This window comes from Zeus faber (genome assembly GCF_960531495.2).
Source record: "Zeus faber genome assembly, chromosome: 13".
Lineage (NCBI taxonomy): Eukaryota > Metazoa > Chordata > Actinopteri > Zeiformes > Zeidae > Zeus > Zeus faber.
In genome coordinates, this window is record NC_137198.1 from 9,663,935 (window position 1) to 9,679,125 (window position 15,191).

The 15,191-nt window shown below is 43.9% G+C and overlaps 2 protein-coding genes across 2 annotated transcripts; one reads left to right on the forward strand and one right to left on the reverse strand.

Moving 5' to 3' along the window:
* The first annotated feature begins 4,623 nt into the window (after positions 1-4,623).
* Positions 4,624-7,439, forward strand: marcksb (myristoylated alanine-rich protein kinase C substrate b). The gene is made up of 2 exons (XM_080012855.1): positions 4,624-4,973; positions 6,113-7,439. The coding sequence occupies exons 1-2, from the start codon at positions 4,890-4,892 to the stop codon at positions 6,677-6,679; spliced, it is 651 nt and encodes a 216-aa protein (XP_079868981.1). The 5' UTR covers positions 4,624-4,889; the 3' UTR covers positions 6,680-7,439.
* A 2,742-nt stretch (positions 7,440-10,181) lies between these two features.
* Positions 10,182-15,191, reverse strand: col10a1a (collagen, type X, alpha 1a). The gene is made up of 3 exons (XM_080012829.1): positions 15,092-15,191; positions 14,471-14,615; positions 10,182-12,731 (listed from the first exon to the last, which is right to left on the reverse strand). The coding sequence occupies exons 2-3, from the start codon at positions 14,598-14,600 to the stop codon at positions 10,897-10,899; spliced, it is 1,965 nt and encodes a 654-aa protein (XP_079868955.1). The 5' UTR covers positions 14,601-14,615; positions 15,092-15,191; the 3' UTR covers positions 10,182-10,896.

Below are 15,191 nucleotides of genomic sequence, written 5' to 3' on the forward strand. Positions count from 1 at the left end.
CAGTTTGAACCCTTTTTTGTTCTTTTTTTTTTGGTTTATTGCCATTTTTTTATTTGTATTCCCCTCCAGGAACTAATAAAGTCTGATCGTATCTTATCTTGTTACTGAATTATTATTGCCTATTGTTGTGACGTGAGCCGCTGTACCACCGCAATTTCCCTCCGTGATCAATAAAGTATCTTATCTATATATCTTTCTGTAATTTTTTTTATTTTTATTTTTTTATTTTAATTAATTCAATTATTATTCCTTCTTGTTTTGCACAGCCTCTGCATTTGAATCTTAAATCTCTTGAATCTTGAGATCACTACCATTGCCGCCACCAGCGGAGGCAACCCTCTGTTCAGCCCATGCCTCTCTTCATTAGATAAATACAATACTGCTTAGACACTAAATCCATATCAAAATAGACATTGTGACGAAAAATGACACTAAGGTCAGGTTAAAACAGCGGTATCAAAGATACGACCAAAACTAATCCTTGACCAAAAATGAGTTTGACAGCCCTGGTTTAAAACATTTCATGAATTTAGAGTTTGGTATTCACAGATGCGAATCTATACCGGGAGGAAGAAATTTCCTTTTTTTAAATGAACTATTTTATTTATTATGGTAACAAATCTCATGGTGTCAAGTGCTCCTTCTCCAAGATTTGTTGTTCAGGAGCGTCAAACTCGTTTTAGGCCGTGGGCTGGATTGGACTAAATACAACTCAATGTGGGCTGGATTACATTTGTGGTGTGAGATCCATGTATGCACATGATCGACGCAGCCTGCATTACAATACATTACACACTACACTACACACCACACACTACACTACATTACATTACAAACTACACTACAATACATTACACAATACACTACACTACACTACACACTACCCTACAGACCACACACTATACTACACTACATTACAAACTACACTACATTACACACTACACTACATTACATTACACTACACACCACACACTACACTACATTACAAACTACACTACACTACATTACACACCACACTACACTTCACTACAATACATTACACACTACACTATACACCACACAGTACACTACACTACATTACAAACTACACTATACTACACTACATCAAACACTACACAACACACTACACTACACTACACTACATTACAAACTACACTACAATACATTACACAATAAACTACACTACATTACACACTACCCTACACACCACACACTACACTACACTACATTACACACTACTCTACACACCACACACTACACTACATTACAACTACACTACATTACACACTACACTACATTACACACTACACTACACTACATTACACACTACATTACACACTACACACCACACAGTACACTACATTACAAACTACACTACACTCCATTACACACCACACTATACACCACACTACACTACATTACAAACTACACTATACTACACTACATTACACACTATACTACACACCAAACACTACACTACATTACAAACTACACTACACTACATTACACTCTAAACTACACAACACACTACACTACATTATACACTACACTACACTACACACTACATTACACACTACATTACACACTACACTATACTACACACTTCACTACACTACACACCACACACTACACTACATTACACACTACACTACACTACACTCTGGTTCCTATTTATGGTGATTTTTTATTTTTATGTTTTCATTATATTGTTTATAGTGTGTACCTTGATATGGTCTCTATTTTCTGCTGTCCCCTTTTTGCTGCTAGAACGATGTAAATTTCCCTGTTGTGGGACTAATAAAGGTTTATCTTATCTTATCTTACTACACTACACTACACACCACGCACTACACTATATTATACACTACACCACACTACACACTTCACTATATGACACACTTCATGACACACTACATTACACACTACACTACATGACAGACTACACTACACTACACTACACACTTCACCACATGACACACTACATTACACACTACACACTACACTACATTACACACTACACACTACACTACATTACACACTACACTACACTACACAACACACTACACTACATTACACACTACATTACACTACACTACATTACACACTACACTACACACTACATTACACACTACACACGACACTACACTACAGTAGAACTACACACTTCACACTACACTACATTACACACTACACACGACACTACACAGCAGTATACTACACTACACACTACACTACATTACACACTACACTACACACTACATTACACTACATCCTACAACACACTACACTACACTACACTACGATACACACTACACTACTCTACACTACACTATGCTGAACTACACTACACAGTACACTACACTACACAATATTATACTACACCACACAAAACTACACTACACTTCACTATACTAAACTACACTACACTACACTACACTACACATTATATTACATGCTACACTACACACTACACTACACCTCAAACTATACTACACTACACACTAATCTACTCTACACTATACTACACTACACAATATTATACTATCCTACACTAAACAACACTACACAAACCCACACTACACTACACAGAACAGAAAACTAGACTACACTACACAAAACTACACTACACAAAACTACACAACACTACACTACACTATCCTACACTACGCTACACTACACTACATAAAACTGCACAAAACTACACAGAACTACACTACCCTCTGCTAAAGCTCCAGTTGATGGGCCTCACATGCAAACGGTTACAAGTGTGTTTATCTGCCCTTGTAGTGAAAAATATTGAATTTCACACAGCTATAATAAACAAATACATCATCAAATAAAAATATCATCCAGCAAGTCAGCTCATCACTCCCTGCAGCAGGGGTTCTCAATATTTGGTCCCAAAACACGACAACAGCAATTAGAGAATGTGACGAATGTTCTTATTTTTGTCCTTTAATTATCATTTTGGACCCAGAACCACTAATTGTATGCGTTACAATTCACATTTAGGCCAATAAGCAACAGACGATTAAAATTATATAATTCAAATATCTATCTATATACTGTATCTATCCATCCAGCCCACCACCAGACGCTGTAATGATCTGTTTCATGTACATCTGATGTGTAACCGTCACAGCAAGCATGGCCTAGTTATCTGATGATATTTAAAAAAGCATCTATTAAACTTGCCAGCTTCCTTAGTTTTCAAACACAATACCACCCATCCAAACACTATAATCACAAGTCATCAACGCTGAGGTCTCTTTCTGCAGTGTGGCCCTATACCTCGAAGCCATTTTGGACTGGTTACCATGGTGATGTGGGTCAGGCAGTGATGAGAGCATGGGGAGGCTGTAGATTTGTGGCTGGTGGCGGGTTGGGAGCATTGCAACCAGCCATAAACTCAGCTTATATGTAGGTCAATGGGATGCTCCGGCAGCAACAAGCAGCCACGGTCCTGTTGTCAAATAGGAGATAAGGGAGATGAAGACAGAGGGGTTAGACTTAGACAGGCTATTGTTTTCTAAGCGAGACATATGTTAGTTGGGTTTGCGTGAGGACGCAACAATAGCACTTTCAGGACTCGGCCTCTTCAGCTGTTATTGTTGTTTTTCTACTCGTGAAGTATGTGTTCACAAGGATTATTTTACTATTTACAGGGTCAACTTTATTTGAGCCATCCAGTGAAGAAGGCCAGTGATCCTCAACCTTTTTCATATCAAGGACCAAGGATAAGGGACAACACGATACGCATTCGGCCCCAGGCCCCATTTGATAAGATTTTGTCTCTGGGAGCCTAATCTGAAAAGGTTTTTATTGTTAGAAATGATTTATTTCAATCTTCCATACCTGTCTATACTATAGTTAGGGAGATAACAGGGAAACACTGTAATTATTGTACATTCTCTCATGGTGCTGATGTCTTGTCGATTAAATAACAGTGAAGTTTAACTATTGAACTAAGATGGAATCAGACCAAGAGGCACCACAGACGGCGGCCTTGATTCAGTGCTTTCCGTAAATATTCAATGGGTTTTTTTTCCCATCCTTACTATTTGCACTGTAGCTCTTTGGACAGGCTGCTGGCCTGTCGCACCCATTGTGAATCCTGTTATTAAAGATCCCAATTAGTGTATACTCCTTGTACGAGTAAGCATACTTGGCCAATAAAGCCGCATTCTGATTAATCATTTTGACCCCCTTGGGTCCGTTGGGAACCACTGGGGGGGGCGGGGGGGGGACACTCCCTCAATCATTAAACAGCCCCGATGCGCGCCCAACATATTGTCATTAAACAACCATTTATATTTTAAGACGCGCTGGGTGGGATGGGTAAAAGGCACTTCGGTGGCTGAACGTGACGAATATGAAAACAAGTTGTCCCCCCATGTCGTTCCATCTCCCATTGTCCCTGGCCGTTACCCCTCGTTGTAAGCCCCGCCCCCTCCCCCGCAGCCCGCGGCCCCTGATTGGTCGAGGCGGGATTGCCTGTGACGTCATGGCGCGGCGCGCCCATTCATCAGCGGGCCGGGGCGTTGCGCTCCCGCATCTCATTTGCGGCGGCGCAATTTCTCCGCTTACGAACCTCGCACAGGGGAGGAGGAGGAGAGAGAGAAAAAACAAAAAAAAACACCCCCCCAAAAACCCGAAAGAATTCTCCCTTTCTTCGATCAACGTCTTGCGGCATTTTTCTTTTTTGCACGCTCTCCGCGCGGTGATTCCCTCCCCGTACGCAGGTTCGATTCCTCGGCGCCGGGGTCTGCTCAGCGGGGCTCTTCTCTCTTTTTTTTTTTTTTTTTTTTTTGTCCGGGAACTCGGGGAGGAATCTTGCGGTCTTTGTTCATTCATCGCGTCGGGCGCGTTCCTTTGTTGGACCGAGAAGCATGGGAGCGCAAATCTCCAAAACCGCTGGCAAGGAGGAGGTCGCCGCGGAAGGAGCGGCGGTGGCGGCCAAATCTAACGGACAGGTAAAAAAAAATGAACTCGGCTACGGTGTGTTTTTAAGAACGGGATATTTCATCGTTGGGAGTCGACGTTAGACTTGAATGAATCAGTCGCGGTGGTCCGTCCCCACGCACACCCGGCGTTCAGGGAAAGTGGCCACATGCGTCAATTGGGTCTTGTCCATGTGATACTAATTTAAAATCAGTCTGGGGCAAACGCATTTCTTGTCAATGCACGACGGGGACCGATGATTTTAAAGCCAACTTGATTTATTTTTTTTAAATCTTCTACATTTTAGGCGCAGGGGAGGCCGGTTGGTGCTATGTGAAATTTATTTTTTTTTGCATTCTAACTCATTATCCCTCCATTTTGGAGCCGGTGCGACCATTGCACGTGTGTGAGTGTCGTGGAGCTTACATTTCGGGTGGCATGATGTGAGGGTTTGCAGCTGCTCCCACAGTGGCATGGCCATTTTAAAAAAAAACACCACCCCACCACGCCTTTGTTGCCTGGTCCAACCGGGCTGGCGTGCCCCTCGTCCAGGTGGGCTGTTGAGAGGCCGCGTTTCAACTCAACAAACAATCTCGGACACGCATAATGTTGCGAATTCGTTGTTCTTTATTGAGGGATCCACTAAAACAATTTCGCCAAATTGTTGCGTCCACATTGGGAGCCGTCGCGCTGCGCCCCCTGCTGGAATGGGTTGGTACTCGAGATGAACTGAGCAGCCTACTGCTGAACGCTGGTAATCTGTCGTCACTCTCCTAGTAACAGATGTTGCTGCAGTTTTGGAACCATTTTCTCATTGGCTGCTACTAGACCGATTTGAATAAATGGCAGACTAGATGGGTGGGTGGGGGCTTGTAGTAATCTTGCATACCAATGCTTGCAGGAAAATGTATGAAAATTCTATATCAGTTACCCCAATGCTGCCATTAAGATTTCTTTATTGTAATTTCTCAGTACTTGTATACATGGAAATGAAATTTGCCCCCTGCATATGACCCATCCTACTCCCTAGGAGCAGTAGGCAGTGTAGCACCCAGGGGCCAACTCCAGGTCTTTTACCTGTGCCTTAGTCAGAAACACAATCCACACATGTTTAAAGAATTTTATAAAAAAAAAAAAAAAAAGATAAAATCCCCCCTCTGTGTCTTTGAAGGAAAATGGTCACGCCAAGACCAACGGCGATGCCTCTCCTGCCGCGGAAGAGGCCAACAAGGCCGAGGTTCAGGCCAACGGCAGCACTCCCGCCGAGGAGGCTCCCAAGGACGGCGCTGAGAAGATAGAGGCGGCCGAGGCCAACGGCGAGAAGGAGCCCGCCGCCGCCAACGGCGAGGCCGCCGGCAAATCAGAGGAGGAAGGCACTCCCCCCGGCGCCGAGGACGGCAAGCAGAAGAAGAAGCGCTTCTCCTTCAAGAAGCCCTCCTTCAAGCTCAGCGGCTTCTCCTTCAAGAAGACCAAGAAGGAATCCGAGGAGGCCACGGCCGAGGAGGGCGCAGAGGCAGCGGACGCTCCCGCCGAAGGCGAGGCGGCCGCGTCGGAGGAAGCCCCGTCCGAGGAGTCCAAGCCGGAGGAGGCCAGCAAGGAGGCGGTGGCGGAGGAGCCCAACGCAGAGGAGGTGAAGGCGGAAGGCGAGGTCGCCGCGGCGGAGGAGAAACCCGCCGACGCTTCACCCGCCGAGCCGGAGACAGCAGCCAGTCCGGAGGCTCCGGCCGCCGAGGAGTGACGTAGCGTGCTGACCGCGTGAAAGGGAAGGCCAGAAGAGGAATGCGAGGACTTGTCTAAAACCAGGGATTTTGTTTTGTTCATTTTCTTTTTGTCATTTTGTTTACTTTTTTGTTATGTTTTGCAACCATTTCATTCATCATGACTGCAGGGTCCTTGGCAGTGACGGACGGTGGTTCCGGAGTGAATGCTGCTCCCTCATTTGCTCATTGGTGTTTGCATTTGTGACGTGGGTGAGTGTCGGCGTGAGTGTTGAGTGTGAATGCTTTCTTAACGAAACCATGACTAACTGTGTTGACGGGCTGAATTTGACATATTTAAATGAAGTATTTGGTGCTGGGCATTTGGATGTAGCAGCTAAAGCTGTGTCTGCAAGATTTGACACATTGTAATATTTAAAAGGGAAAAAAGTCCTAAAACCAAGTCTTAAATGTTGTCTTTGCAGTGCACAGTTGTTTACAATTTAAGATCAATGCTCCTGTGGACACGTTAACCATTCCTGAACAAAGTAGTTTTAGTTAGTTGTCAAAAACAATAGGTGTTCATCAATTTCTATTAGATTCCACCATCTCAAGACTCTCTAGTAATGCACGTTGTATAGACTTTGATATTACTGGTTTTATGACTGATATGTACCTAAATGATGGAAGTTTTTAACAGATGACCCATTGTAAATGAAGTTTTTCTTGTTTTTTCACCATTTGTAAGATTGAATAAAAATTGGGAGATGTTTTAAGCAAATTCCGCATCAAGCTGTGATGACTACAATGTAAAGTGTTTCAAATAGATTAAAAACTACTGGCAAACATTTGAAGAATCAATCTATAAATTACTTTGTTCCTTTTTGTATTTGTGGTAAAGCATGTCCGACGCCATGTTACCGCCTCACGTGACTACTTTTTCTTCGAAGAAGCTTTCATTGGGTCTAGTTTGGCGTCATCGCACCGAAAGAAGATCAATATCAACTGCGCGGCAGACATCACAGGCTCCGTGGCTGCTTTCTGGCGCTCTCGTCTGAGATTATATAATGGCACTGTATCTGGGAGCAATGCACTGAGGACGACTGGCCCCTTCTGCCAGGAAAGGTTTGCGGTGTGGCGCCCTCGCGTGGTGGCCAAGGGATCAAGCAAGCTGTTATTTCTTTTAAAGGCACATTTTGCCTCTGAGTCAGATTTTATTATTATTATTTTTTTTTTGCATTGGTACACTGTATGTCACTAAATCCCTTTTTGGATTGAAAATTGTGAGGGGAAGGGAGGACATTCAGGCGCTTGGCCCTAAATGACAACTTTCTTTTTTTTTTTTTTTTCAAGATCAACAGTCCACTTTAACTTAATTAAAATCTAATAGTATATATTTGTAGTTATGATATTAAATGTTATCTAAAATATATATTTTTTGCCACAATTTGCTTAATTTCTTACAACTATCTGCTATTTCCTTCCACAAATGAACAAAATGGGATGTGCATGCACTTGACAATATGCTCCAGAGTCAAATGACAATTCGCTCGGTGAACAAGCACAAACATATTACCTCTAAAGATTCAGAGTTAACGCCTCCGACCAAGGCACTCCGAATGGTAATGTCTGGAACAAACAGGCCCCGCGCCGCTGTTGTCTGACGCAAACAACTGCAGACACACATCTAAATGATGGTTGTGCGTGCCACTGACACATCGAGAATCCTTCGAGGAAACCCCAAAAGCCCCACATAAACACCAGCATCTTTTTAGGAATAAGGGGTTTGTGTTTTTTTCCTACACTCTTCCTCCGGGGTGTTTTTAGCCTCCCACAACTGTACCCTTCTATTTGCTTTGCACCAAGATTAACCCCTGCCTTTTAAAACCCAGCCACCGCAAGAGGGGTGTGTTTTTAATGCCCAATATTTCGGTCCGCTCTCTCTCCGTACGTCGTCCCCGCTCTGCGTGTAGTTTTTGGACGGAGTCTCGAGGTTGAGGCTACCTGCCCACGTGTGGCAGGGACATCGGCGTCCTGCAAGATGGTCGTACCAACCACCCTTGCACCACTTCCAGTGTTGATATACAACTTTTGTTTTTGTATTGTAGACCCGGGCTATATTCGGCTGGGACCCAATTTTCAACCTTTTACCGGCTGAGGGACCTGATAAATTCGTGAGAAACAATTTCTAGGTAATGCTCATATGGTTGTTGGTAATTTCAGGGCTACAGGCATTTCCAAAATTAATGTCACTTAAGTTTATTACTAACCTTCAAAGGGGCTTCAAAAAAGGTGTTCAACAGGCCAATCTGCATTAATTCGTGGACCACATTTGGACCGTGGGCCACCAGTTGAATACGCCTCGTGTAGGCTATTCATTAATTCCTATATTCAAGAGTTTTTTTTTGTCACATACTTTCATGCATATATGCAGTGAAATGTCTTTGCAACGCACACGGACATTATGCACAATAGTTACAGACAGCAACAGTAACGTGACATTAACAGTAATAGACAGATCTTTGAAGCATATGGACTATTTTCAACAATTCATAAGTCAGAATTACAGCCACTACAGTTGCAAAAGTGCAGACGGTCAAATAATTAACGGGGGAGAATAATAACAATATACATTAAAAAAAAAATAACATTCTATATAAAAGTGCGATATTTCCTGATGATTTTGGTGTGGGCTGACCAGGTCAGGGAGTCTGGCTTCGGTCACCACATGGCGTGCTGTCTGCATGTCCCACTCCCACCCCAACATCTCACACCCAACCACAGGCCAGCGTCTTAATGGCAGTCTCCTCAGCTGCTTGCGGGCTATGGCTGGCAATCCCCAGCATTTTGGGCGACCCAGTTTATCCTCTGGTCCGCCTCCAAGCCCCCCGAGCCCTAACCACTCGGTCCCTCTCCCAAGAAAGATCAAACAGCTTCTGTGCGACCAGAGGTTCCTCCTCGTTCCTCTTCCCAGCAGCTATATTCAGCACACACCTGTAGTCTTGGAGTTAGCTTTATTAAATGGCACTTGCTACATGCGACCATGGGAAAAACAAGTCCTTTAACTGTTGTTGTCTTTTAGTAGATTATTAAATAAGTTAAAAAAAAAAAAAAAAAATCAGAATAATACTATCATTTATATACCGTACATTTATATATATATATTTTGTACCCCTGCTTTGTATATTTTCTTTTTGAGTCTTCTTTAATTTTAATTTTATTTTATTTACATTATTCTATTCACTAACTGCATTACGTTTTAGGAATCAATTAGTTTCAGTTAGCTAGGTAAGAATTAGGTAAGCTATTATGTTCCGTTTAGTAACTATTGTGCATAATCTCCGGGTGCGTTGCAAAGACATTTCACCACATATATGTATGCAAGTATTGGGAACTTGAAATCTTAAGTATAATTTATTAACAATTTAATATAACCACTAAATGTGTGGGAGAAAGCAAACTCTCCTTAGTGTGTCTTGTATATATGTCAAAGGGAGACTGTTGTCTGGTAAACATCACAATCTTATCTTTACATTGTGTTGCCACTTTGCAATACCTTATTTTATTGGTCATACCAAAGTTATTTACCTACAAGACGTGAAAAAGGTACTCAGACAAAATAATTTCTTAAGACATATCTTTTATTTTGGTCATTCTTTTAGGGATATAACAAAGTTGTTGTCAAACAGTTTGCATTTGTGGGTCTTTGAGATCATTTTATATTTGTTATTAGAACGATCAAATAATATGATCATTTTGACCATTACCATTTCACAACGTCATATAGAATGACAACAGGTACAACATGTTGCACATGAAGAATTTGTGTACTTTTAATAAGATTATTGGTCACCAAAAAAAATCAAGGTTGTACAAAAGAAACAAAAAAACAAAACAAAAAAAACCAAACACAAAATATAAGAATCACCAGTTGAAATCAGTAAGAGATTGGAAAAGAAAATTCAGGACACAATAGTCATAACACCTCAATTTCACATGCTGTCTCCATTACAAAAGTTCCCTGGTTACTTTGTGGATTGCTTCCCCATCCCTGATAACCTGTATTCATAAATTAAATTTCCTTCTTCTAAGCACCCATTTGTTGTGTTTTTTCAAGTCGATATGCTACTATTCCTCAAAGACGAGAGTAAACTACCTGCCTTTATCTGGATGAGAGAAATGAACAGGGCATTTTCCTTTAGCTTGAGAAATAGATGCCGAATTCAGTTGTGTGGCTTTTGGGAACCCTTGTGCCGTATCACGTCGAGGCAATAAGGAACCCAGAGAAAGAGCAGTGGACATTCTCGGCAGCGAAGACGCCGTTGGCGTCGTCATCGGGGATCTGGATGTAGACGGTGTCCTGCTCGTCGAGCAGGAGCACAGCGCTACCGGACATCTGGTCCAGGAAGCCCTTGTTGTACTCGTCATAGCTGAACATAACAGGCTGGCCGTTCTTGTACAGAGCCACGAGAGCGTTGGCTCCGTTGACGTGGATGCTGTAAGAGAAGTAATAGACTCCGGGGATCTGGCATGTGAACAGGCCGCTCTCTGAGTCGTAGTGATTCTCAGCATTGTACACTACCTGGTCAAACTTGATTGGGGAGCCTGCGGGGGGGTAGGGGGTGGCCAGAGAGACAGTGAAAGCAGACATGGGGGATTTGACCATGACCTCTCCAACTCCCATGCCCTTCTCAAACATAACCTCGCCTGGGGGACCGGGGGGGCCAGGGGTACCAGCTGGGCCGGGGCTGCCATCAGCACCACTATCACCAGGGAGACCGGGGGGACCCTGAGGTCCGGGAATACCCTTTGCAGCCAAACCAGCGGGGCCGGGAGAACCGGGAAGACCTGGGTGTCCCTTCAAGCCTGTAGCGCCGGTGGCGCCCTGGGGTCCGGCAGGTCCTCTGGGGCCAGGAGCACCATCAGAACCAGCGGCACCTGATTCACCTGCACGGCCGGGAAGACCTTTGGGCCCAGCGGGGCCGGGAATACCAGAGGCACCGTGTTGGCCAGGGGCACCTGTGTCACCCTTGTTACCTGTAGCTCCAGTGGCTCCTCTGGGGCCAGTGGGGCCAGCGGCACCTGGATAACCCTGTTTGCCTTGGAAACCCTGAGCTCCCTGCTCTCCCTTGTATCCTTTAGGTCCCTGAGGTCCAGTTGGACCTGCATCCCCTTTGGGGCCTGCGGGGCCACTGTCACCTGGGAAACCGCTTGGGCCTTGGGCACCAGCAGATCCAGTAGCGCCAGTTGCACCAGTAGCACCAGTGTGACCAGTTGCACCTTGCTCACCCTTTGCGCCTGTGGCACCTGTGCTACCTGTTGCTCCCCTATCTCCCTTCTGACCATTAGCACCTGGTTTGCCATATCCTGGGACTCCAGGGGCACCAGTAGCTCCAGAAGCTCCCTGATGGCCTTTGGGACCAACTGGACCAGGCAGACCTGGGGCACCATTCTCACCTGGTTTACCTGAAACACCTACACCAGGTGCACCAGTGTGACCCTTGGGTCCCTGTGGGCCCATGGGACCAGTGGCACCATCACTACCTGGGCTACCTGCCTTTCCTGGCTCACCGGGCATTCCTGCCTTTCCTGGCTTACCAACTCCGGGATGACCTGGGGCTCCAGTTGAGCCCATAGGTCCCTCAGGTCCTGTCTCACCCTGTGGTCCGGCAACTCCCACCCCGTTATCACCCTTCTGCCCTGGAATGCCAGGTACACCTGGATGTCCCTTCAGACCTGACTCTCCTCTTGGTCCCATTGCTCCAGGCAGACCTGAAGGTCCAGGCTTGCCAGTAGAGGAAAGGCCAGCGGGTCCGGGACTTCCAGCAGGTCCAGGCATCCCTCTGGGTCCCTGGGCGCCTCCGGCTCCAGTGTCTCCCTTTTCACCGTGGGCACCGGGGATGCCAGGTTTTCCAGGGCCACCTGGGGAGCCAGGTTTGCCAGAGATGGAGTGTCCAGGAGGTCCAGGGGGTCCTTGGGGTCCCTCGGGTCCAGTCAGACCCTCAGCACTCTCGCCTGGAGGGCCAGGTGGTCCTGCAGGGCCCTCGGGGCCAGGCTCACCTGGAGCACCAGGCTCACCTGCCACTGAAACAACTGGAAATAAAACAAAAGGTCAGCATTTGTGCCTAAAAATAGATTAAAAACTACTACTATCCCATACATTTTTATATTATAATACTGCAAAAATTCAGGGTTGTATATCTTACCCTATGTTTTTAATAAACAACTGCTTAGAAAAGTCAACTTAATTTTTTTTGTAAAACAGTACAGCAAATCACAGCATTATCTCAAATTAATTTGGGAATAAAATTGATTCTAACTGCTAACCCAAAACATATATTAATAAATGTAAATGAAAGTGAAAAAGAGGATACATGCTCATTGAATAAAAAAAATTAACAATTATTCTGATCAAATTGTTAATTGACTGAATTTCACCAATTTGATATAATTTGCTGGTGCTACTGAAGGTGGGGCAAGTATCTTTCCCACAGGCCTCTTTAGTTCGAATTAAGATGGAGTACAATGTACCAGTTTTTCATTGATTAACACATTTTAACAGCCGACTCTCAGAATCTATCATTTACATCTTTAAACAAATGTTTTATTAAGTCTAGTTTTATGTTATATTTTATACAATGGAGGTGTAAGACTTTGATGGAACATGCCAAGGGACTTGTGAGGCGGCCCATCTAAATGAGAGGGAGTGGTTTAAATGTGGTTACATGCATTTAAAGTGTAAAAGGCATTACTCCTTGGCCAACTATAGACTTGGATAAAGCCAAACAGATGTTTCCACTTCTGTGTAAAGTGGGCACACCCAAACAAACCACACTTCTGGGTGACTGACTGCACTGTTATTGTCACAGCCAAATTTAAAATTATTCATCAAAAGTCACAGTCTGTCACAGTGATATGGTCCGAATGTAATTTTAAAGTTGAACACTCCTGTTTGGATATGAAACTCCTCCACTTCAGGTCGACGATATAAAAAGAGTAAAAGTAAAGATAAAGTTCAGCAAAACATTTTACAAAAGAATGAAAAGAAATGTCTCAGATAAACACATTATCCTTAAAAAAAAAACATGTTAATTTGTTGTTATCCTTTGAGGAAATAAAAATGATAAAAACAAAAAACAAAAAAACCAAACATGGAAATGTCAATTCGTTATTTGAATTTGGCTAAAGTCAGATAAATCCAAAAAGAACAATCTCACAACACGAGTCCGTCCAGCCCGTCGATTATGCAAATAAGCCACGTAATTGGACGACGTGATTGGTTGGCAGTCACACCCATGCAGCCAATCAGAGCGCTAGCTGGAGCTCGGGTTTCAAAGTGACTTCCTCAGCGCAGCGCCGCAGCGTGGATGCTAAGCTAACTGGTAAGTTTCTAACGACTGAATACAGTACGATGTGTTCTTGCTAAACGGGTGTATTTAAAATGACATATTTTTTTCAATATTACCATTTTAAATATTAAAATTGCCAGTTATTTTATACTGTAGTTGCAGGTGTGTACTGTACCAACTTGTTTGTTTACATTTTTGCCTGTGTTTATATTGCAAATATAAATATAACAAATATATATATTTGATATATATATTTTTTATTCCTCGTATATATTTTGATTTGTTCTCTTTTAGATTATTTCATTCTAACGTCTTTGTTTTGCACAGCCTTCAGAATCTTTCCCCTTTGCATTTCACTGCACAATACTTGCATGACTGCATGTGACACACAAAACTCCTTGAATCCTGAACGTCGAGCGAACATTGAGACGGCCACCATTCGTGCTGTGTGGCCGAAGCAGAGCGATTTGAGCAGTTTCCTACCGTGGCTCTTCACTGAGTAGGGCTGGTACTGCGGGGCAGCTTTCACGACCTTCTTCACCACATATCTCTCTCCATGGGCTGCTGTGAGAGCCACCAGGAGCAGGAGGATGCTGGCGACGCGTATGTCCATTTTCAGAGAGCAAACCTGCAGAATTAAAAGACAGTCACTTCAGTGTCAGTGTTCTGGAACTGAGCGAGCAAAGATTCATGCGAGCAACAGGATTCTCTAAAAACACTGCAGTCTATTCTGTAAAACTTAAAAACTTTTTTGCACATCTCTACCTAAATGGCCGTGGATGAATGCAGATGGGGTACATTAAAGCAGCAAAGTTAGAGCCAGGATTTGGGTTTCTGTCCTGGTTTCAGTGGGAGCATCTAAGATTCCCCACAGTCTACAGCCTACCCTACTACAGCATCCGAGCATCACTCATGCCGTGCCGATTTCCATTTTTTAAACTGTTCAGTAAGCCAGCTAGAATCTGCTTCAGCTGTCTCAGCCTGACTGCTCTCCCAGTAGAATCACAGATGCAGAGGCCCTCACAAAGCCTGAATGTTTCCTATACGCTCCTCCGCAGCTCAATGGATGAGAATGTTTAGAGAGGAAGAGAAGAACACACGTACCGGTGTCCAGAGAAGGGAAAAATATCTTCAGCACCAGTGAGCTCAGGTGCTGCTGTATATCCTTATGGTAGGAGCACAACTGAGGATATGCTGCCTCACA